Source organism: Psammomys obesus, unplaced genomic scaffold (genome assembly GCF_907164565.1).
Source record: "Psammomys obesus unplaced genomic scaffold, mPsaObe1.curated_primary_1811, whole genome shotgun sequence".
Classification (NCBI taxonomy): domain Eukaryota; kingdom Metazoa; phylum Chordata; class Mammalia; order Rodentia; family Muridae; genus Psammomys; species Psammomys obesus.
The window spans coordinates 58,596,199-58,620,858 of NW_026585644.1; the positions used below are offsets into that span (position 1 = coordinate 58,596,199).

The following is a 24,660-nucleotide window of genomic DNA, read 5'->3' on the forward strand; positions in this document are numbered from 1 at the left end:
TGGCCACTTCAGTCTCCATGTTCCCTGATGCTAGGAGTCTCACCTAGAGCTACCCCCATATGCACACAGGGATGAGCTTGTCCTGGAAATGAGCCCCCTCAGTTTCCCTTCCCACTCGCTGCCCTCTCACCTCCCATCCCCTATCTCCACACAAATGATCCCTATCCCACTCTCCTCTCCACACCCTCTTCCACCCAGTTTCCAAGATAGTTAAGCCTTTAAAGGCTAAGATCACAACCAAAAATATAAGATTTTTACACATGTTTAAACTCACTTTATCTGAGAATGTTCTTTTAGCCATTTTCAAGCACCTGGAACTGTGTCAAGCACTCTTAGTTTCTCATAGGAAACTTCATAATTTCCTCCTGTCAGATTATGATGAGTTTGAGAAGTTTTAATTTATATTTTCATTTATTTGGTACTTGGTAATCTTCTAAAATTGTTAACTTTCTTTTCTGGATTCTATTATCCTAAGTATAGAATATTCCTTTCGTCCCTAATGTCCAGAAAGATATTCTGACATTGTCTAAGACACACCCTTGTTAATTTGAATCTTTAATGCTTGTTCTTCTTGGTAAAGTAAAATATGTAGTTTATAAATAGGAAGGCCCCAAAAGGATTGCTTTGATGTCTTTTTATTTGTCTTGTTAAAAAGCTCGGTTTCTCTACCCCTTCAGGCCAATCATTGACTTTTGAAAAACAAATGAACAAACAAAACAAAAAAAAATAACAGACTAAGAATTTGGAAATTGGATGAAGTTATGAATAGGAATTTCAGGGCAGGCCTTATTGTGGACATTGCACTGTTCTCAGAGCTTTTTTGAACCTTGTATAATGGGAGAACAGGGAGAAGAGAGAGAAAAGTATGGATAAGAGCTGCAAATTGTAGGACAGCATGACAATTTTCCATGGTGTAGCATGTCAAAACATGAATGGGGGAATTTTCCACATGGCCTTATTTTATTTCATTCAATTTGGGCAAACTCCTTCCTACCATGTGTGGTATTACGTACACACCCAGCCTTTCCAAATGTGGCTGTTGAGTACTGTCACCTGGTTTGTGACCTCTGGAGGAGGTCATCATTATGACTCACATTTTTTTTTTTGACTGTCATTAACAAATCCCTTGGGACCAGCAGTAATGCTCTCAGCTATGGGCTCTTCTTAATGGCTTGAGCTGTCGTGACTGAGCTCTACCCCTATGTGGTTGCTTAAATATAAATACACATCAATTATCATTAAATGACATTAAAAATTTAGTTTCTCTGTCATCTTACTTATATTTTGAGTGCTCAGTAGCCATACATAGCTGGTGGCTAAAATGTCAGCTCTAGGGTACACTGTCTATGTCACTGCAGGAAGTTCTCTTAGAATTTGTGGGATTTTTGTTGTTGTTGTTGTTACTGTTTGTTTTGTTGTTGTTTGTGTGTGTTGTTTTGTTTTACATTTTTTAAATTTCAGTTTATTTACTTTACATTCCAAGGGTGCCCCTCCATCCTCTCCTCCCAGTACCCCTTGCCTCTCTTTCCTTCTTCCCCTCTCCCTTTGCCCCATAAAAAGGGATCCCCACTCCCCCATATCAATCCTGCCCAGCACATCAAGTCACATGAGGACTGAGCATATCGCCATCCCTGAGGGCAGGCAAGGCAGCCCTGCCAGAAGGAAGTGATCCAAAAGCAGACAATCGAGTCCATGTTAGAAATACACATCTCCACTCGCGAGGAGACCCAGATGACTACCCATCAGCGACATATGTGGAGCGGGCCTAGGTCCAGACCATGCATGTTCCTTAGTTAATGTCTCAGTCTCTGTAAACCCCATGGGAACAGGTTTGTTTTCTCTGTTGGTCTTCTTGTGAAGTTCTTTCTCCTCCAGATCCTTCCATCTTTCCCCAAACACTTTCACAGGATCCCCAGAGCTCTGCCCCATGCTTGGCTGCAAGTCCCTTCACCTGTCTCAATCCACTACTGGCTGGAACTTCCCTACAGCAGTCAAGTTAGGCTCCTGTCTGCAAGGGTAGCAGAGCATCATTAATAGTGTTCTACCATAGGTTCTCTACCATGGTTCTCTACCATGACATGGGTCTCAGTTTGGGCCAATTATTGGTTGGATATTCCCTCTATCTTTGTTCCCTCTTTATCCCTGTACTTCTTATAGGCAGGATAATTTTTAGATCAAAGGTTTTGTCAATGGGCTGTTGTTACCCTCTTTCTGCTATTCCCCCCTGACTAGTAGGTAGTCATTTCAGTCTTCATGTCCCCCCACTTTCCCTTTAGGAGGCTCAGCTAGAGTCACAAAAATATAGAATGCTTCATGAATTTTCATATCATCCTTGTGCAACGGCTGGGCTAATCTCTGTATAGTTCCAATTTTAGTTATATGTGCTGCCAAATTGAGCTATATCTCTTAGTATTTGTTAGTTTGCATGTTTCTATCTCTGACTTTTTGTGGCACTGTTTTCAGTTTCAGGTCTTGTCCTTTAGATTTGTTTCAATGCTAGGTGTAAAATTTTGTGTAAAAGGAAAATATTCAGGCAAGTGTTCTTATGTTCTAGACTCTTAGTCCCTGTACCTGAAATTTGTATTTCTATTCAGACTGTCTTTCAGTTATTGATTTTCAGATGTATGAGAATCTGGTATGAGAACCAGATTCTCCAGTGACTATGCAAGGACTATCAAATTTTATAGGTCAAGTTGTACATTCAGAACATGCCTTAGACCTAGAAAATGATATATTATTTGGAGCAATTTTAATCAAGGAACACACAGTGACCAACTTTATTCACATACTGGCAGGTACTATGTTAGTTTTCCAAATCCCAAGGAGACCATCTTTGGGCAGTAAAAAGAGTAGCAAATAGAGTTTTAATTTGTCTCTTATATTGTTATACCTAAGGTGTGCTGAAAGCCTGGAGGGAGATGAGTATATAGCTAGGCCTTACTAGCTATGGGAGTCAGAACAGAAAACAGGAGTCCAGAAACTGTTCCTTCAAGCAGTGATTTTCGATGAGATCCCAGTAGATAAGTGAATTGTTCAGATGATGAAGTTGGGAGAATGAGGTCCATAAGACATGATGTACTAGATACTAGAGTGTGACTAAAGACACCATAAACAAAATTAGTGGAGACAGAGATTGAGAACATTAACATCAGTACTGATGAAGTCTAAATAAAAGCAAATGTAGACGGCCTTGGAATGACAGGCTGAAAAGTGAGTCTTTGAGAGAAGTAGGACAGATACAAAGCACCAGTGCCAGGGAAAGATCTGACTTCTTAGTAATTTATATAGTCCTAGTTGGAAGCTTCTTGGAGTTTTGAATGAGATAAGCTGGAGAGTGAGATGTGTAGGCTTAGATTTTTCAACAAATCTACTTTATTTAGGGTTTTTCAGTGTTCCTACCCCCCCTTCTACCCACTGACCAGAGGTATGGGAGAAATTTATTACAAAAATGAAGTTGTAGACCATTTTTTTTTTTACAAGTAGTTCCTTGTAAAACAAGAGTCCACTCTTTGTTGTCCAGATAACAGCAGTCCAGTCCAAATACCAACACAAAATAGCAGCACAGGTCAGGTCAGTGAAAGCCAAAAAACTCAGGTGTATTGCTCTGAGGAAGTCCTCTAGAATGTTTCTCTCTGCAAAGTCAAGTGTCGAAGAACGAAGACCAAAAAGTGTCATTCATGCAAAAAGCCCTGTCTCACTGTCTGTGAGCATCTTTATATCTCTTCTCCTCAAAGTCCATCCATGGGTGTTTTTAGCTGGCCAAATTCACGTCCCAAGCATGAGACAACTCGCACCAAAAACAGCTTGCAGCTTGCAGTAAAACATCACAAGACACAACTGAGTCTTCAGAGAAACCAGATACTTCCACTCAGAGATGACAGTAGTAATGAAAGTGTTGGGAAGGCAGGGTTTATAAAAGTCTAAAATAAAGGTGTTAAGGACTTAAAATGAGAACTCATAAAAGGGGCAAGAGACATGGTCTCAAATCAATGTTGATTTCAAAATGGAAAATTTCTCTGTGTTTTGAATATTGATTGGATGGTGGGATAAAACAGATAAATGAATCAGAGAGGACTCTGCTTTCAGAAAAAATTTATTAATTCAAACTCTTATTCCAGTTCTGTGGTGCTGGGCTTTGACATATAGATGTTAGAAAAGTTTATGTTGCCTCTGGCCTCTCAAAGTTGTTTTATGGCTCTTGAAGTTTCCATTCTTCCATGTGTCAAAGGAATTTGAGGTATTCACTATAGTAAAGAAACAGCCTGCTAGTAATTCAATTCTGAAAATTTGTCGAAATTTAGTTTTATTTCTAATAATTTTAGTCCAGATACCAAAATTACCCCATTGTTTGAATTTCATGTTGGATTGAACCATTCAAACTTTAAGAAAGGCTGAAAGTCATCAGCACAATTTCTTTTTTTTAAATTAATTTTTATTATTTTAATATTAATCACAGGTTATTTACTTTACATCCCAGACTTAGCCCCCTCCTTTATTCCTTCCCAATCCTACCCTCCCTCCCTCAACTCCTCCCTGTCTCTTTCAAGACCACTGCTAGGGGAGGTCCTCTTCCCCTTCCATCTGACCCTAGCTTATCAGGTATCTTCAGGACTGGCTGCAATGTTCTCCTCTGTGACCTAACAAGGCTCTTCTTCCCTCAGGGGGTAGGAGGAGGTAAAGGAGCCAGTCATTGAGTTCATGTCAGAAATAGTTCCTGTTCCCCTTACTAGGGTAACCACTTGGATACTGAGTTAGCATGAGCTACATCCAAGCAGGGGTTCTAGATTTATATCCATACATGGTCATTGGTTGGAGAAACAGTGTCATAGGGAACTCCTGTGCCCTGATATATTTTGTCCTTGTGGAGCTCCTGTCCTCTTCTGGTCATACTAAATCCCCCTTTTATCATATGATTCCCTGCACTCTACCGAAGGTTTGGTTATGAGTCTCAGCATCTGCTTTGATACGCTGCTAGGTAGAGTCTTTCAGAGGCCCTCTGCGGTAGGCTTCTGTACTCTTTCTTGTTTTCTCTTACTCCCATGTCCATAACGTTTGTCTTTCTAAGTGAGGATAGATCATCTTACCCAGGGTCCTCTTTCTTGTTTATCTTCTTTAGGTGTATATATTTTAGTATATTTATCCTATCTTATAGGACTATATAAGTGAGTATATACCATGTGTGTCTTTCTGCTCCTGGGATACCTCACTCAGGATGATCTTTTCTAGATCCCACCATTTGCCTGCAAATTTCATGATTTCCTTGTTTTTAATTTCTGAGTAATATTCCATTGTGTAAAAGTACCACAATTTCTGTATCCATTCCTCCATTGATGGACATCTAGGTTGTTTCCAGTTTCTGACTATTACAAATAAAGCTGCTATAACATGGTTGAGCAAATGTCCTTGATGTGTACTTGAGATTCTTTTGCATATATGCTTAGGAGTGGTATAACTGGATTTTGAGGTAGCACTATTCCTAATTGTCTGAGAAAGTACCAGATTGATTTCCAGAGTGGTCGTACAAGTTTACATTCCCACCAGCAATGAAGGAGGGTTCCCAATTCTCCACAACCTCTCTAGCACGTGTTGTCACTTGAGTTTTTAACCTTTGCCATTCTGATGGGTGTAAGATGAAATCTCAGGGTCGTTTTGATTTACATCTCTCTGATGGCTAAGGATGTCGAGCATCTCTTTAGGTGTTTCTCTGCCATTCTGTATTCCTCTAAAGAGAATTCTCTGCTTAGCTCTGTACCCCATTTTTTAAATTTGATTGCTTGATTTATTGCTTTTTAATTTCTTTAGTTCTTTATATATTCTGGATATCAGCCCTCTGTCAGATATAGGATTGGTGAACATCCTTTCTAGTCTGTAGGCTGTTGTTTTGTTCTGATGACAATGTCCTTTGCTTTATAGAAGCTTTTCTGTTTCATCAGGTCCCATTTTTAATTGTTGCTCTAAGATCCTGTGCTGTTGGTGTTCTGTTCAGGAAGTTGTCTCTTGTGTGAAGGAGTTCCAAGGTCTTCCCCACTTTCTCTTCTAACCAATTTAGTGTATCTGGTTTTATGTTGAGGTCTTTGATCCACTTGGACTTTAGTTTTGTGCAGGGTGATAAATATGGATCTATTTTCATTTTTCTGCATGTAGACAGCCAGTTGGACCAGCACCATTTGTTGAAGATGCTGTCTTTTTTCCATTGAATGGTTTTGGTTTCTTTGTCGAAAATCAAGTATTCATAGGTGTTTGGCATCAGTCAAATTTCAAGGAAAATCCGGGTTTCAGAGTATCAGAATTTGTCTACCTGAATCCTCATTCATATTTTCAATGCATATTATTTGGAAAGCTAATTGTTTCTTTCTTTTTGTAATTATGTATTGTTTCTTTTGGTTTGGAAATTAAGTTCTGAGTTGTAACTAGAGAAATGCTTATAGATTTGTAACCCCATTCGGATTCTTATGGTGAACTTATAATGAAATCTAGAATTTCCTTGTACATGAGGACATTGCTAAAAATTTTCCCAAGTTACAGTTACCGTTATAATGTCATCTTTTAAGTTTTCAAAATAAAACAATTCCCTCCAAAAAACCCAATATCCTAATTCTCAAGTTTATAATATTAAGAAAATATAACAGATATTTGCTCATTACTTTAGATTTTACTGATCTATTTAGTGATTGCTTGGCTAAATCTATGGAGTAATAAACGTCAGGGACTATGACTGTAGTTTAGCATTTGAGTGCATGCCTCGCATAGGCTAATCTTGAAATTCAGTTCCTAGCATATACATAATGCAAAACAAGAATATATGTCTTTTTCTTAGATTCAGCCATTGCATCTTTCTTCTCTATGAGTTTATGTGAGTGTACATGTGAACGTGTGTTGTATATGTCTTTAAGTGTATATATGTGTGTACATATGTGTATGTGCTTACATGTATGTATGTGCATGTGTGTGTTTGTATGTATGTGTATGTATGTGTGCATGTGTGTGAGTGTGTAGTTGTATATGTGTATATATGTCTGTTTGTATGTGTATATGTTTACATGTGTTTGCATGAATTCTTGGAAAACAGAACCCCTCTTCCTTTAATCAGTAAAGTGTGGTAAAGTGGGAAAGAGTTATGAGGAAAAGGGCAAATATAATCAGAGCAAACAGATTCAAGGGCATTTATACATATTCTGATTTTTTTTTTACTTGAAGCATAGTGGTGTATTTTTTGGTGATGAACTATATCAAGTTTTGAAGCACAAGAAGTTTGCACATCCTTTTGGGGTGTTTGTATCCAAAGAAGAAAGGGAAGATGCTGACTTTTATTGTTCTCAGGAGAAGGCACATTCATAAAAACATTGTTTTCTAAGAGTGTCCTTCTTGGGCTGCCACCCTTTGAGAGAGGTTTAGTAACATATCAAAATAGCTTTATGAAGGAGTAAATTTGTGTTTCATTTTACTAAAATTTATGAGATGCAATTTTAAAAATAAACAGTGCCCTTCAATGAAATCCAGGATTTCTTTGGATAGAAAGGAAAAGTATCTATTCAAGCAATTTGTGACTTAATGTCAGCTGACACTGAGTTGAAAAACCTTAAGTTGTATGTTATATTATTTTGAATGTCTTGGCTCCCTCTTGGGCAGCTGACTAACTCTGCAGTCTTGCTCCCATGGTAACTAGCTCTCAAACTTCAATCTGCACTCGGTTTGCTTGTAGCCAACAGAACATGTGTGACCTTTTGTGTGCCAATTCCACCTGGCTGATAAGAAATCATAATTGTCTGACTTTTACTTCTAGGCATCACAGCAGAAGTGCTGGTGGTGACCTCATTTGATGAACTTCAGAGACGGGCATCAGAGGCAAGAGGGAAGATCGTTGTTTATAACCAGCCTTTTACTAGCTATGGAGTAACAGTGCAGTACCGTGTGCGGGGAGCTGTGGAGGCTGCCAAGGTGGGGGCTGTGGCATCCCTTATCCGATCAGTAGCTTCCTTTTCCATCTACAGGTGAGTTGTGATATTTGTTTGAAGTATTTTCAAAAACTAGTTTTCCATGGAAAAGAAGACAGTCTGAAATAAAAACAAATCATTGAAATAAAAGTACTGATAGCTCATGGAATCTCCTCCCCATTCCACTTTTGGTAATTTGATTGCAATATTTGCTTTGGCCTTTTTTGGATCCCAAGCATCATTTATAAATTCCTCTGAAAAGTTTTCCACATTCAAAATGATCCCATAACATTCTTTATGTAATTAACACACTGTGTGTTTCATTGGAGGGAAAACTGAGTTCATGTCTGAGTTTCATCCAAAATTCCTATTGACTGCAGAGAAGGCTAGGCTGTTTTCCATGTTGCTACAGAAGTGAAATTAAAAGCAGAGTGGGTGACATGATGGGAAATGTCATGTCGTAGAAATAAACCTTTCTGGACAACTGTGTGCACTGCTTACGTTGCTTCTTTACTGTCTCTGGCTGTGTAATTCTCCTACAAGATGATTTTTAAGCCTAAATGAGCTAAACTTATGAAAATGTTTGTTTATTTGTAGATGTCTGTATAAATAAATGTTTGGTAGACTTATCTTTTTGGAGCCTGTTGAGGTTATGGCAACATATTTATTTATTTTGTATTACTTTAAAATATTTTATTGTGTATAGTATTTGCCTGTATATATGTATTTAGGAACTGGAGGTAGAGATGGTTGTTACCTGCCTTGGGGGTATCTATCATCTACAAGAGCAGTAAGTGCTCTTAATCCATGAATATCTACTTTTAATTTTTAATAGGTGTATTTCTTCCCTCCATCTCCAGGGTTTTGCTATGTGCCCAATCTGTACTTGAACTCTTGAGGTCAAATGACTCTCCTGCCTCTGTCTCCTGAGTAGATGAAACTGCCAGCATGCACTCACTTTCTGAAGCCAACATGCTTCATAGAATCTTAGCCTTAGAAAGACATTCACGATTGCAATGGATAAAAGCTTTAAAAACTGACCTATGTCTATTTGGCCTGGATTAACAGTCATAGATGTCATAGTTACATTCTGATATGAATAAAATAAAATACTTGAAAAGCTGATAAAAGAAGCAACATTTAATGTATCCTGGTCTGATATGTAATATATATATATATTTTACATATATATGTGTATATATATGTATATATATATATATACATATATATATATATAACTAATTTCAGATAGTTTATTCAAGTCCTAGAGTTGGATATTTTGTTTTATTATAAAGGAAAATTGTATTTTTTTTCATAACTGCTGTTTGGAGCTGAATACACAGCTGGTTGACCTTAATTAGTACTCTTCACTCCTTAAAATAAAATCAGCAGCTGGGATTTGCAGTTAGAAAATAGTTGTACAGAAGTACAAAGTGCAGGATGGAGACTGTTTTTATTTTACATGGATAAGATGTCTTCCCAGGGGAACAAGATAGTGAGGGTTAAAAACTGCCCACTAGGAAGTTACACTGGTATCATGGAGCTAAAAATAATGTTCTTTGTAAAGTCTTTAATGGTTTCAAGACTGTTGAAATTATGATTGGATCATATCCTTTTGGATGGTTAATCTTCCCAGGAGAGAAATCCAAACATGGCTAGCTTACTTCCCAGAATACCTCAGCTACTCCTTGGAATAACACACTCAGCAATCTGTGGTCATTCACCATGATTTCATTTGTCATGAGGCATAAATTATGGAATGAGCTTATTGCTGTATAAAACTGGAACACAGCCAGGAATCTTTATTTAAGAACTGCAACTCATAAGGCTAATGTATTCCCAGATGACTTACTGCACAGCCATCCACCAGGCTCATTGGCATGTTTTTATTTGTTTGATTTTTGTATTTATTTTTCTCTCAGCATAATAAAGACATCTGGAAACCTAGGCTATGGCTTAGTGTGAGAATTGCACAGCGTGGGCCTTATATGTTAGACGTTAAAGCTTGAAGTCAGCAGCTTTTACTGTGTAAAAGCAACTTTTCTTCATGGTTTTAGATCTGGCCTGATTATAGCTTTCCATGGGCTTTTACAATTCAACAACACGTCACTGGCCTCTTAATGCTGTAACCCCATTTTGGCAACATATTTGAATGTAAAAATAATACTTGCCATAGCATACCATGTACTTTACCTTGATACATGCCATGTTACTTATTGTGACAACAATCTGAAGGACCATGCAGATGGGGCCATTTTCTCCATTCCTCAGTAGTAAAGCAAACATTCAGAGAGTTGGATACATGAGCATGTTTACTTCTTTCATCCTGAAAAATAAAAATCAAGATAATACAAAAATCTTTGTTTCTTCATAGCTTTTTTCAAAGACCTAGTTTCTGTATATTTCTATCTGTAATTCCTTATCTTTCATTTACCATGAGTACTTTAGTGTGGCTTTTTGAGTACAAAGAAGGAACTTGTTAGAGTCACAAATAGCCCCTAATTTCTAAAATAGACTGGACTTTCAGGGCTTCTTTTTCAAATATGCCTCTTCCTATGTGCCTCTTTCCCCCATGTCCCTCTCTCCCCCAATATCACTCTCTCTCCCTATCTCCCTGTCCCCCACAATGTCCCTTATCTAACTCTCTCCCCTATTCCCTCCTTCACCCTTTACTTTCCTCTCCTTGTGTCCTTCCTTCCTCCATAACTCCCTCTTTCCCCAGTGTTCCTCCTTCTTTTTACATCCCTATGTCTTTCTATGTTTCTTTTCTCTGTGTCCCTCTTTCCCCAAATGAATGTCCCTCTCCCTTTGTCCTTCTCTCCCCATGTTCCTCTCTCTCCTTGTCCCTCCTTTTCCTGTGTCCTTCCCTCCTCTATACCTCTCTTGACTTGTCTTCTTCTCTCTCCCAATGTCCCTTCCTCTTCCTATGTTCCTCTCTCTCTCTCTCTCTCTCTCTGTATCTCTCTCTCTGCCCATGTTCCTCCCTCTGCCTGTCTCTGCCTATCCTGTGTCCCTGCTTCATCCATACCTCCCTCATCCTCTGTCCCTCTCTTCCCAATGTTCTTCCCTCTTCCTATGTCCCTCCCTGTCACTCTATCCCTTCCTCTCCCATCCCTCACTCTATGTCCCATTTCCCCCCCATGTTCCTCCCTCCTTCATCCTCCTCTCTTCCTCAATTCCTCTCTCACCCATTACACTCCTCATGTCTTCCTCTATGTCTCTCCCTTTCCTTGCATCTCTGTCCTCCCACTACCCCTTTCTCTGACTTTATCCTTCCTTGTTCTCTCCCTCTCTATTTATCCCTTCCCTATTTCTTTGGCCAGAGACTAAAATGTTCTGCTTAAGCATTTTCTATGAGTTCTTTATAAATATTCTGCCATTAACTCCAGGCCCATCTATCCACCTACCTGTTGATTCTCCTTTCAGTGTTTTAAGTTGATACCAATTTTAGTGTTTTCAAAAACCAAACTCTTTCTCTTTACCTTTTTCTTTTGTGTTTCCTTCCTATCACACAGTCCTTAGTTATATTTTTCTCTTTCCTTGTCCTCATTTCTAGTAGTCAACAAGTCTCTTAGCTTCTGCCTTATGTCAAGCATTTCAACAGATACAAATGGAACAGCCCCATTTTGCAGCATCTCTTTAGAACTTTATTTCTGCAGTTTTCTAGCATTGCATATTTTCTTTGCTCCCCTCCATACAGTGTCTCACTGTCACAGTCTGTCCTTCATTGTTGATTCTCAACCATAGTCCAGGTGATCTACCTCTTTTTGGCACATCATCCTATATGTCTTCCATATTCATATCCAAAACTGCTGGAGGCAGTTTTGATATGTGCATTGCTAGCATAGACTACTGCTAACAAGCTTTACTTCAGTCACTTAATGCAATAAGAGTCCGCTTATTGTCCACAAAGTAGTTATTAGGAGGCAGTGCTTCTTCTCATCTCCTGTCTCTACAGCTCTGAGACCTGAGTCTTCTGCGTGTACCTGAACAAGAAGCTGGCAGAGAGCTGATGGTCCATAGGGAGGTTTTCCTGTGTTTATTCCTGTCTAGGTCCATAGACAGCACACCATCTTCACTCATATTCTATTATCTAGCATGCCAATACATGGAGGCTAGGAAATCCAGTTTATCTTTATGTCCAAGGAAAATGGATTTGGTGAAAAACTTTTCAGTTTGATCAATTGTCTGACTATCCACTATGCTCTAAGTTCCAGGAAAACATTGATTGTACACACATACACACAAACAAACAAATGCACACACACAATTACACATACACATAAAGACAGGGTTAGAAAGTATACATAAAATACATAATAAATGATATAAATAAAATCTATTTATAAGAGCATAACATTTGATCTCTAGCAGGATTCTAGTAACATCTGTTGACGAAATGAACTTGCTTGAGATTGTAGGGTAAATGACAGTGATAACAAGCCAGCTGACCGAGTTGCTAGACTTCACTGACCATGCTGTATAAATCCTTCATGTAAGCTTAGAATATTTCCATCCTTTTAGAGCACTTTGTTTTGTATTTGAAAGAACCTATCCAAATGCCCAAATTATAAATATATTTTTTGAAAAAATATTTTTGAACAATGATTTTTTTGAGTTGATGATTAGAAAAAAATAGTACCCTTTTCTCTGGCAAAGTTTTTTTCCTACACCTCTATGAGAGAAGCTGGTGCTAGACTCAGGAATAGAGACAGCAGAAGCCAGCAATGCCAAGGAACAGGGTATGAATTACAATTCATTGCTGTTTGTCTTCATGATTAAAGAGTCCTCACATGACCGTTGTAATTGATACCTTGAGCAGTATTTAGTGTAACCACTAATATCAGCACCCATTTTGGAAGAACACATGAGTATGTGATACCCTCAGAAGACAACTCTTTGCTTTCTGACAGATCACTTCCAGGCACTTGTTATTTTTCTTAACTACCAGGGTTAGAGCTTCTGTACTCAAATTTAGGTCAAATATGAGACTTTTCATTTTATTGATGCTCTTGTAATAATCTGACCTTTCATTCACCATTGAGCTCATGAGATCATTTCAATTTTTTCTGAATGTTAAATATATTTGTAATGAAAAACATTTTAGTAATTATTAAAATTACTTTTAGAGAAGGTCTATAAAATAAAACAGTGTTACGGAGCCATTTGTCTTAGGTTACTTTTGAAATTTACCATATTTTTTTCTGAACATAATTTTTTTCTTTCTTTATTTTTTATTAGTACATTTTATTTATTTATTTATTTATTTATTTATTTATTCATTTATTTATTTATTTTTATTAGTTACATTTTATTAACTCTGTATCCCAGCTGTATCCCGCTCCTTCATTCCCTCCCAAGCCCTCCCTTATCTCCTCCCTGCCCCTTTCCAAGTCCACTGATTGGGGAGGACCTCCTCCCATTTCATCTGACCCCGTTTTATCAGGTATCTTCAGGACTGGCTGCAAAGTCCTCCTCTGTGGCCTAGCAGGACTGCTCCTCCTTTGGGGGTTGGGAAGGTCAAAGAGCCTGCCATTGAATTCCTGTCAGAAATAGTCCCTGTTCCCCTTACTATGGGAAAGCAATTGCTTACTGAGCTACCACAGGCTTCATCCAAGCAGAGGTTCTAGGTTATATCCATACATGGTCCTTGGTGGAGTGTCAGTCTCAGAAAAGACCCTGTGCCCAGATATATTTGGTCCTTGTGGAGCTCCTATCTTTTCCACGTCATACAAACTCCCCCTTCTTTCCTATGGTTCCCTGCACTCTGCCAAAGGTTTGGTTATGAGTCTTAGTATCTGCTTTGATACACTGATTAAATATTTACTGAGAACTTCCCAGACATTTCTAATGGTGCTAATGATGATTAGAACAAGTTAGACCTCTTTCTCTCTGTCTCTCTCTGTGTGTTGTGTGTTTATGCACACACATGAAGATGCACAAGAACATATGTACACATGTATATGGATGTTAGAAGACAGTGTCCAATATTGTACCCTGTGTACTGTACCTCAGGTAGGCATCATTTGTCCTTTTTGATGGGCAATCAGGGTCTTTCATTCGCATGGAGTTTTCCAAATGAACTGGGATGGCTGGTTAGGAAGCTTATGAAACCCATTTGTCTTTTCCTTCTAGCCTTGGGATCATAAGCACGTGCCTTCATGTCTGTTTTTGTTGTTGTTGTTTTTAAAGGAGACTATGATTCACAAGGAAAGCAGTTTAGTGATGGCAAAATCTTCTAAGCCTTAGTCACCATTATACTGATGTTGTTCCTTCAGACATAGTCTATCTTGGTGGGCAGATAGATCCCAATGATTAGTTAAATGGATTTTATATGTAGTGTGAAATGCCTAGTTAAGGGAAAGAATGGAGGAAGACAATGACCACAAACAGAATTTTATGGTGCTATTGTGCTAAGGCTCTGTAAAGGCTTAAATTTTCTTAATTAATTCTGTATGGAACTCAATAGAAATAGAAACTAGTGTTTATATTTTAGACCATCAGAGTGTTAAATGACCTATCAAGTTGCACAGCATGTGAAGGACTGGATTCAAATTCATATCCTCCTGATCTGTGTTCAATTATATCACATCCATGAATCTGAGAAGCTAATCCTGTAGAAGTCTAGAGGAAATAAAAGGAATATGGGCCCCCCTTCACTGAAGATGTATTCTTAGGGGTATAGTCTACAAGAAGGTAGAAAGCTATTCTATGTAATATCAAGGCAAAATTTGGAGTGTGCGATGCATTTGGGCAATATGCAGGTAGAGACCAGTTTAGCTGAAGCCAAGTCTACTCAGGGATCAAAGAAATATAATTTTGGGGTGAGCAGAAGAAAAAAGATTTGAAGAATGCATAGTATCATATTGGAAGGTTTTCAGTTTAATGCAAAGGAAATGAATGTGTTGGCACCCTCTTCCCATTTCCTGGGACAATATCAGCAACAACAACTTTGCTGAAATAGAGAACTTTAGGCTCCTCCCATGATCCATTAAATTGGAAACCCTAGGTTGAAGTTCAGCAAGTGGCTTAACTAGCCCTGCAGATTTCTAATGCACATTAACATTAAATATAGCTTTAGAAATATTAGCCTGCACGAGTTCCTTTTCTCCTTGGAGAAGGAGGTTGTAGGGCAACCTCATGCAGAGTGAAAGAAGTCATAAATGATGGGGGGAGGGAGAGGAGTTAAGCAAGATAATATGAAAAAAATTCAAGTCCAAACTTGATAGGTAGTTCAATTTGAGGTGGAAGAAGGAAGAGTCAAGCTGACAAACCCTCAGGTTGAAATGCTATGAAATCAGTCTGTACTCAGCTCAGTTAAGAATTATTTTTAAATCATGTACTATATAACAGTTGGGGTTTGTGGATTCCAAAGCAAAGCCAGATCTGGTTGATACACCTACTGTACTCTGGAGGAAAACTTTAGCCAAACGTGTTTGCTCCACCCAAGTCCTTTCTGGAGGGGATGTGTTCATGGTGTCCAGTGTCAGTACCCTTGGCCCAGTGTCAGTAACCACTTTTTCTAGCATTTTCTCATTGATATTATCTGGCTAATGGCTCTAGGTAGTTAAATTTACAGTCTTGTCTCTAAGGATGCGTGCCTGGGAGAATGCAGTGGCTTAGACTATAAAGAGAATATAACCATGTTGACTTTTAGACATTTTGAATTTGAGATAAATGTAAAATAGTCCCATTAAACTGATCCTAACATTTTGTGAGGAAAACATTGCATCATCTCACCATTTCCACTTCCCTCTTATCTCTCTTTTGGATCACTCAAAACAATTTAACATTCAGGGCTGGCTTCCTTGCAATGCAGTACACCTGAGACTTCTGCCTTCTGCCTTCCTTGCATGTGATCTCAAGAATGTAAAGTAATTTTTATGTTAGCCCAAATAGAATATAATTCAGGATGTGACTGTATTGAGGCAAACTTGGAATTTTCATTGTAAAAAAAATACTTTTTTCCTTACTTATCTTCTCCATTGCCTTATACAATAGAATAGACTGTAAGTTTTTATTAGTCAAGGAGGCAAAAGGCTCCCATTACATTGCTGTGATAACTATATGCCCAAACAGGATAAGAATTCACTGAGGTGGGGGGAGATACTGAGAAACTTGGCTCTTCATAAATATGATCTACTCTTGTTTGCATTCCTTGGCCTTTGTGTACAGCAGTGGCTCTCAATTTGTGAGCTGCAACCTCTTTGGGGATAACAAAATTACAGTTATGAAGAAGCAACAAAATAATTTATGGTTGGGAGTCACCACAGCATGAGGAACTAAATTAAAGTGTCACAGCATTAGGAAGGTTGAGAACCTCTGGTGTGCTGTACTGATAGCCTGAGTGAAGTAGAGAGGAATAGGAATAGGAACAGTTAGGTTAACTTGAGTAAGAGGTGATGAAACATTTGGAGAGAGATGACCGTATCCAGGTGATGTTTATGTAGTGTCAGAGAGGAAGAGATTGCTATAACATCTGGCAAAAAAAGATGTGATAAAGTGTATAAATCAATCTCTATAATGATAATTAACACATAGTCAGTAAATGACATAATAGAAGCACTGGTGGGGCTACATCCCAGAGTTAAATAGCTTCAAAGAGGGTGCTGATTAAAGCCATTACGATTATAAAACATTTTTCATCTTCAAAAAGCGCCTTGATGAGATTTCACATTTTTGTAATCAGGAGGCCAGCTTAAAACATTCTGAGCAGAGGTGAAACATCTTAAGAGGTCTATTTTGAAAGCCAGCTCTTCTCAGGGAGCAAAAATAAAGCTTACTCCTCCTTTTTTATGGAAAAAATAATGCTGCATAATTCACATTTAGATAGTATTGGGGTTTTGATGTCTGGTGATTTGGTTCTTCACTGTGACCTTAGGATAATTAGCTACTAAGCCTGATTTAAACTGTTCAGAAATGTGGTTGCTATGGAGTGGGGTGGGCATATGTGCCTGGTGGTGAAAAACAACGAAAAGCCACTCTGAACACAATACAACAGGGAGAACCTTGATTATAGGCTCTTTTCCTCCCTCACTTTGTTTTTGTTTAATGCACTCTGAGATCCATAACAGATGTGCTGTAATCAAGTCCGGTGCCAACTCCCGTCACTTTGCAGGTGGAGGCCACTGTGCTCCCACAGGGGAAACCAGAGAAGACCCCCATGGAATGCACAGCTTTTCCTTCTCACCATCTTCTTCTTTCCCCTGCTCTGTGACTTATAAAAGTCATTCTTGTCTTTGCCATTTTCAAACAGTCTTTAATCATTACACTCAGGACACTGCTTCATGTAGTTTGACAGTATCGTACCCATCTCATTTCAGAAAGGCAGGCAGGCACTGCACTGTAGACATTGAGTTCTGAGTCAGAGTACCTGGAAGCGTGTTCAGCCACTTGCCATATGTGCACTCTTGGCAACTAGTGAAGCTCCTTGTTCCTCAGTTTTATCTATAAAATGGCACAAATACTGTTTTTGGAGGCTAAATAGGATAATGGTGTTGTCTGGTACACAGTAAATTTTATTTTATTTTGTGTGTACACTTGTTTGTGTGTTGGGATAGGGATGCGCATGTTTGTGCGTGGGTGTAGAGGTCAGAGTACAACTTCAGCTTTGTCCTTAGGCGAGGTTCACCTTGTTTATTGAGATAGGGACTTTCACCTACCTAGAACTTTCCAAGGAAGCTAAGCTGGCTGGCCATTGAGCATGAGGTATCTAGGGATCTGTGCTTTCTACACTTGGATTATTGTGGGCAGGGAATCCAACTCAGATCCTCATGCAAACACTTTACTGGCTGAACTATTGCTTGGCCCACAGAGTTAATTTTAAATATATAAGGATAGTATTGTTAGATAGTTTTACTCACTATTGACTGGCTATAGTTAGTAAATGAAAGAAGAATTGAATGTATTGTAGAAAGGAAAGGAAAATAAGAATGAATGAGGTAGTCAAGAAAGAGGGAAGAAAAAACTTGGCTTCTTTAATGTCATCATGGTTGGCAAATTATAACTGCAGCTGTCTGGGCTGGGAAACAAACAGTAACATTATATTTCTACTCATTTCTTCATCTTCACAGCTTACATGTTTATTCATCTGTTTCTCTTCTAGATTGTTCACTGAGGTTCTCCCAGGGCTGTGCATAATGGTTGGCATACAATAACACTGGAACAAACGAATAAAGAATTAGGCAGCCTTTCTAGTTTGCTAACATGTAAATTCCATTGTCACCATTTCACATTCACAAGCACTGCATAATATAGATGAGGTGACTAACATTTTGAATTACTGTTTATCAAAAATAAAACCTTTGCAATCTGAGATCAGGCTATATTCAGGTAAAGTATTGCAGCAGCATATCTGTATGGTACTTTATAGGTATGCTATAATTAACAATCTGCATGACAAGTGAAACTGTCATTTTTTCATCTGCTTAAAATCTTGGTATAAAATTTACTCTTAGCTGATATTGTGCTTTCACAATTATATATATACATATATGTCTTCATCTTCTGTTTTTCAACTTTCTTATTACCAAAAGTATAAGATTAAGAATCATGTCACTGTGGCAAGTTTTTCTGAGTCTCCAGTGGTAAAAAGAAATTAATGTATTTTAAGTTCAAGTTTTAGACTATAGGAATATTTGCTTATTTGGTGCCTCTTTTTTCAATTTATGGTTGTGAGCCTTGCTTTTTTAAAAATGTTTTAAAGTATGATTTTTTTGTATTTTTATTTTTATTAATTACAGTTTATGGACACCTGATTTTTGACAAAGATGCCAAAAGCATTCAATGGAAAAAAGATAGCATCTTCAACAAATGGTGCTGGTGTAACAGGTTGTCTACATGTAGAAAAATGCACATAGATCCATACTTATCACCCTGCACAAAACTAAAGTCCAAGTGGATCAAAGAACTCAATATTTTTTTCTTTTTATTAATTTCAGTTTATTCACTTTGTGTCCCCCTGTAGCTCTCTCCCTCCTCCGCTCCCAATCTCACCCTTCTTCCAACTTCTCTACCTATGCTCCTCCCCCAGTCCATTGATAAGTGAGATCTTCCTCTCCTTCCTTCAGATCCTAGTCTATCCTGTCTCACCAGGGGTGGCTGCACTGTCTTCCTCTGTGGCCTGGTAAGACTGCTCCCCATACAGTAGGATGTGATCAAAGAGGAGGCCAATCAGTTCCTGTCAGAGACAGTTCCTGTTCCCATTACTATGAAACCCACTTGGACACTGAACTGCCATGGGCTACATCTGTGCAGGGGTTCTAGGTTACCTCCATGAATGGTTCTTGATTAGATTATCAGTCTCAGAAAAGACCCCTGTGCCCAGAATTTTTGGTTCTGTTGCTCTCCTTGTGGAACCTCAGTCCTTTCCAGGTCTTACTATCTCCCCCTTCTTTTATAAGATTTGTTGCAGTCTGCCCAAAGTTGGGCTGTATCAGTATCTGCTTTGATACTCTGCAGGCACGCTCCTGTCCTGTTCCCTGTTTTCTCATTCTTCTGATGTCCATCTTCTTTGCCTTTCTGAATGGAGATTGAGCATCTTAGCCAGAGTCCTCCTCCTTGATTTGTTTCTTTAGGTGTACAGATTTTAGTATGTTTATTCTATATTATATGTCTAATATCCACTTATGAGTGAATATATACTATGTGTGTCTTTCTGCTTCTGGGATACCTCACTCAGGATGATCTTTTATCCTTCCCACCACTTGCCTGCAAACTTTATTATTCCCTTGTGTTTTATTGCTGAGTAATATTCCATTGTGTAGATGTACACCACAATATCTGTATCTGCTCTTCAACTGAGGGGCATATGGGTTGTTTCCAGCTTCTGTCTATTACAAAAAGCTGCTACAAACATGGTTGAGCAAATGTCCTGGTTGTATACTTGCGCATCTTTTGGACATATGTCTAGGAGTGGTATAGTTGAACCTTGAGGTACCACTGTTTCTAATTGTCTAAAAAAATGCCAGATTGATTTCCAAAGTGGTCTTACAAGTTTCTATTCCCACCAACAATGGAGGAGGGTTCCCTTTTGTCTACATCCTCTCCAGCATGAGTTGTCTCTTGAGTTTTTGATCTTAGCCATTCTGATGGGTGTAAGGTGAAATATCAGGGTTGGTTTGATTTGCATTTCCCTGATGACTAAGCATTTCTTTAACTGAGCATTTCTTTAACTGTTTCTCTGCATGTCAATATTCTGCTATTGAGAATTCTCCCTTTAGCTTTGTTCCCCATTTTTTAATTTTTTTAAAAAGATTTATTTATTTATTATTTATACAATGTTGTTTTTGCATGTCTGCATGCCAGAAGAGGGTTCCAGATTTCATTTTAGATGAAATCTAAATGAGAACCACCATGTGGTTGCTGGGAATTGAACTTATGACCTCTGGAAGAGCAGCCAGTTCTCTTAACCTCTGAGCCATCTCTCCAGCCCTGTTCCCTGTTTTTTAATTGGATTACTTCATTTGTTGCTGTTTAACTTCTTGAGTTCTTTATATATTCTGGATATTAGCCCTCTGTCAGATATAGAGTTGGGTGAGAAAGAAATTAGGGAACAACATCCTTCACAATAGACACAAAGGACATAAAGTACTTTGGTGTGAACCTAACCAAGCAAGTCAAAGACTTGTATGAAAACAATTTCCAGTCTCTGAAGAAAGAAATAGAAGAAGTTATCAGAAGATGGAAAGATCTCCCATGCTCATGGCTTGGCAGGATTAACATAGTAAAAATGGCCATCTTACCAAAAACAATCTACAGATTCAATGCTATGCCCATCAAATTACCAACACAATTATTTAAAAACCTTAAAAGAAAAATTCTCAAATTCATATGAAATAACAAGAAAGCCATAACTGCTAAAACAATACTCTACAATAAAAGATCTTCTGGAGGTATCTCCATCTCTGATCTCAAGCTGTACTACAGAGCAACAATAGTAAAAACTGTATGGTACTGGCATAGAAACAGAATGGTGGATCAATGGAATCAGATAGAAGACCTTGAAATAAACCCACACACTTATGGACACCTGATTTTTGACAAAGATGCCAAAACCATTCAATGGAAAAAAGACAGAATCTTCAACAAATGGTGCTGGTCTAGGTGGATGTCTAAATGTAGAAAAATGCAAATAGATCCATATTTGTCACCCTGCACAAAACTAAAGTCCAAGTGGATCAAAGACCTCAATATAAAACCAGACACACTAAACCTATTAGAAGAAAAAGTAGGGAAGAGCCTTGAACTCATTGGCATAGGAGACAACTTCAAGAACAGAACACCAACAGAACAGGCTCTAAGATCAACAATCAATAAATGGGACATCATGAAACTGAAAAGCTTCTGTAAAGCAAAGGACACTGTTGTCAAAACAAAATGACAGCCTACAGACTGGGAAAGGATCTTCACCAAACCTATATCTGACAGAGGGCTAATATTTAGTGCCTCTTGATAAATATCTGGTATATCATAGACACAAAAAGAATTATAAGCAAGCCAGGCATGATGGTACATGTCTGTATTCTCAGCACTCAGGAAGGCAGAGGCAGGTGGATCTTTTTGAGTTCAAGGCTAGTTTGGTCTACAAAGTGAGTCCAGGACAGCCAAGGCTACACAGTGAAATTCTGTCTCAAAAAAGAACAATATTTTCTTTTAAACCACTCTTTACTATTACATACATTTCTGTGTGTTCATGGTATCTTCTTTCTTTGTCCCTCTCCATGTCCTTTGTCCCTGTTTCTCTCTCCTTTTTTTTCCTTAAACTTCTCCACATCCATTTTAGCTTCCTTAGGTACACAAGGAAAGCATGAGCCTATCTAGAAAGAGTTAAATACTGACAGAATTAACAGTGCTTGTTCTGAATTTGGGCAAGTAAAAATTTGCAATAATGTTGGATTTTGCCTAAGACCTGTGTTTTTGGATAATTATGGCATGATGGTTCCTGACAATTGGGAGTTTAACAGAATGTAGAATAATCTGGAAGACGGGCCTCTATACATGCCTCTGGTGGATTATGTTAATCCTGTTACTTGACATAAGAAGACCCACTAACTGTGGATAGTATCATTCTCTGGATGGCATTTGGGACTGTAAGTGAAGGAGATAAAAGCAAAATACTCATTAATAGTCCTCTGATTCTTGATGGTAGTTCTGATGTGACCAACTATTCCAAGTTCCTGCTGCCTTGACTTTCCTGTCATGATGGACTGTACCCTAGAATTGAGTCAGATTAAGCTTTATCTCCCTTAGGTTCTTTTAGCAAAGCATTTTATCACAGCTATAAGAAAAGTAACTAAAACAAGTGATAACTGATATATATATATATATATAAAATATGTAACTAATATATTATATTATATATTTTATATATTAGTTATATATATTTCCTATTCTTTTGTGCTCCAAAAAAGAAAGTATTGCCAAAAAGAAGAAGAAAGAGAGAAAGAGATAGAGAGCCAGAGAGAGAATGAGCAAAACCCTTTTTTTATAGACTTAGATAAGATTTGGCTAATGGTATTTATTTTGCTTACCTATCTCAAGGTCATGTTTTATCACCTCTAATCTGAAACTGTTTTGGTCTTTAACATATTTTACTACACTGACATTTTATATAAAATATGTTATTTTATGTTAATAAATAAAATATTTACTACACTGAACTATGGGACCACTAATTTGTCAGTGTGCTCCCACTTGCATTTGTTGAGTATTGTGACTGACCTAGTCTAGCACATCGAGGCATATAATATCGATTCTTTCTATTGGTAAATCTATGTTTGATTCCTGTCATTCATTGTAAGAAAGCCTGTTTTCGGGTGGGAAGTCATCATAATATGGTAAGATGATTTGAGACTTCTGAATCCTATGGTTGTAGCACCTATTGATGATCCTTGCCTGAATCGTTCACAGTATTTGTTAATTCCAAATGTCTCTGTAAGCCACTTATTATTTCTGTTTAACTATTAGCAAGCATGTTTTTTGTTTGTTTGTTTGTTTTTTGGCTTTGTATCCTCTTTCTTCTTAGGGTTTCTGAGCATACCTTCTTGTACTTTTATCAGTTTGTGTGATTGTAGTGGCTATCTTTAGTTGTCAACAAACTAGAATCACCTGGGGAGAGTCTCAGTGAGGGAGTGTCTATAGTGGCCATTTCTGTGGGAATTTTTTTTAAGTTAATTGATATGGGAAGACACAGCCCACTGTTTGTGGTACCATTACCAAGGCAAGGAGTCTTGAACTATACAAGAGTAAAGAATTGGTCAAGATGAGCGTTAGAAAGCAAACAAATGAGCTAGTCTATATTATTTTCTTTCTATTCTTGACTGTGGCTATGATTTGACTGTTTGAAGTTCTTGATGTATCTACAGTGATGGACTGTAACCTAGAATTGAAAGCTGAAATAAATCCTTTTCTACCAAGTAGATTTTGGCCACACAGTCCTAGCACAGCAAGAGAGTTGAAACTAGGACAGTGATACAATTCATTACTATCATCATTATCTTGTTTAGCACGTGGATATATGTACGACGTGTGTGTGCATATGCATATGTGTGATAGGCACATGAATGTGTGAGTGCAAGTGCGCAGGTATTCATGTGGAGGCCTGAAAGGCTGACCTTAGAGTCTTCTTCCTTGGCTCTCCACAGTATTTATTTTAGGGTCTTTTAATGGAACATAGGCTTGCTGATACAAATGATCTAAACAGCCAAGTTTCTCTAGGGTTTCCCTGTCTCTGCCTTCAAGCTGGAATTACAGGTGGGCACATGTTTCATTTACACATATTCTGGGAATCCTAACTTCTGTCCTCATCCTTGTATAGTAATCTGTCTTACTGTGAAACCATCTCCATAGCCTTGTTCTTTTCGATAAATTCTTTTCAATAAATCATAGAAACTTTCAAACTACTCAGTAAATGTCAAAATCCATATTATATGACAAGCTTGGATATTTACTCATTGAAAGGAATTTTTTATTCATAGTAACACAAACTACCCCAGAAAAATCAGCCAATTAGTAAGATACAATCAATAATATTTCCTCTGCACTTTTTCACTAACAGTGTGAGCTTTCAGATAATAAATCCTGATGTCATTTTTAGTTTACTGTTACTAATGTTTGTGATATGCCAATGAAGCTCCTCCCCTGCATACAGAACTGCCAGTAGTCTTTAACACAAGCAAACAACAATATCAACTCTGGCAATAGCTTCTGTTTTCCCTGACATTTTGCTGTTATTATTTTTCTTTACCTTTTCTGTTATTGAACTCGTCAGTGCTGATATTGAAAATGATTCTCTTTTTTTAATTTAAATTTAATTTTTATAATTTATTCACTTTACATCCCGATTTTAAACACTCTCCCGCATCTCCTCTCATGTCTCCTCCCAGTCCCATACTCATTTTCTCTTCCCTTTTTCCCCCTCCCACCTCCCCTACTCCTCAGAAAGGTGGAACCTTTCTCCCCTATCATCTGACCCCAGCATATCAAGTCTCATCAGGACTGCCTCTGTGGCTTAACAAGCCCCCTGACCCCCCACCAGGGGGGAGTGATCAAAGAGCAGGAAACAGAGTCCATGTCAGAGACAGATCCTGTTCCTCTTACTAGGGAACCCACATAAAGACTGAGCTTCTTATTGGCTGCATCTGAGCTAGGGGTCTAGGTCCTCTTCATGCATTGTCCTTGCTTGGTGAATCATTTTCTATAGACCCCCAGATTTGTTGGCTCTGTT

The 24,660-nt window shown here is 38.1% G+C and overlaps 1 protein-coding gene and 1 non-coding gene across 4 annotated transcripts in view; one reads left to right on the forward strand and one right to left on the reverse strand.

The window, feature by feature from the left end:
• Nucleotides 1–24,660, forward strand: part of Cpq (carboxypeptidase Q) — a 581,425-nt gene that overhangs the window by 150,864 nt on the left and 405,901 nt on the right. For all 3 annotated transcript variants that reach the window (XM_055620026.1, XM_055620042.1, XM_055620034.1), the window contains one exon: nucleotides 7,784–7,991. In XM_055620026.1, the coding sequence (XP_055476001.1) occupies nucleotides 7,784–7,991 (208 nt within the window). The remainder of the gene's footprint in view (nucleotides 1–7,783; nucleotides 7,992–24,660) is intronic.
• On the reverse strand, nucleotides 2,296–2,398 carry LOC129691617 (U6 spliceosomal RNA). Its single transcript, XR_008722512.1, has one exon. It is a non-coding gene; the product is annotated as a U6 spliceosomal RNA (small nuclear RNA).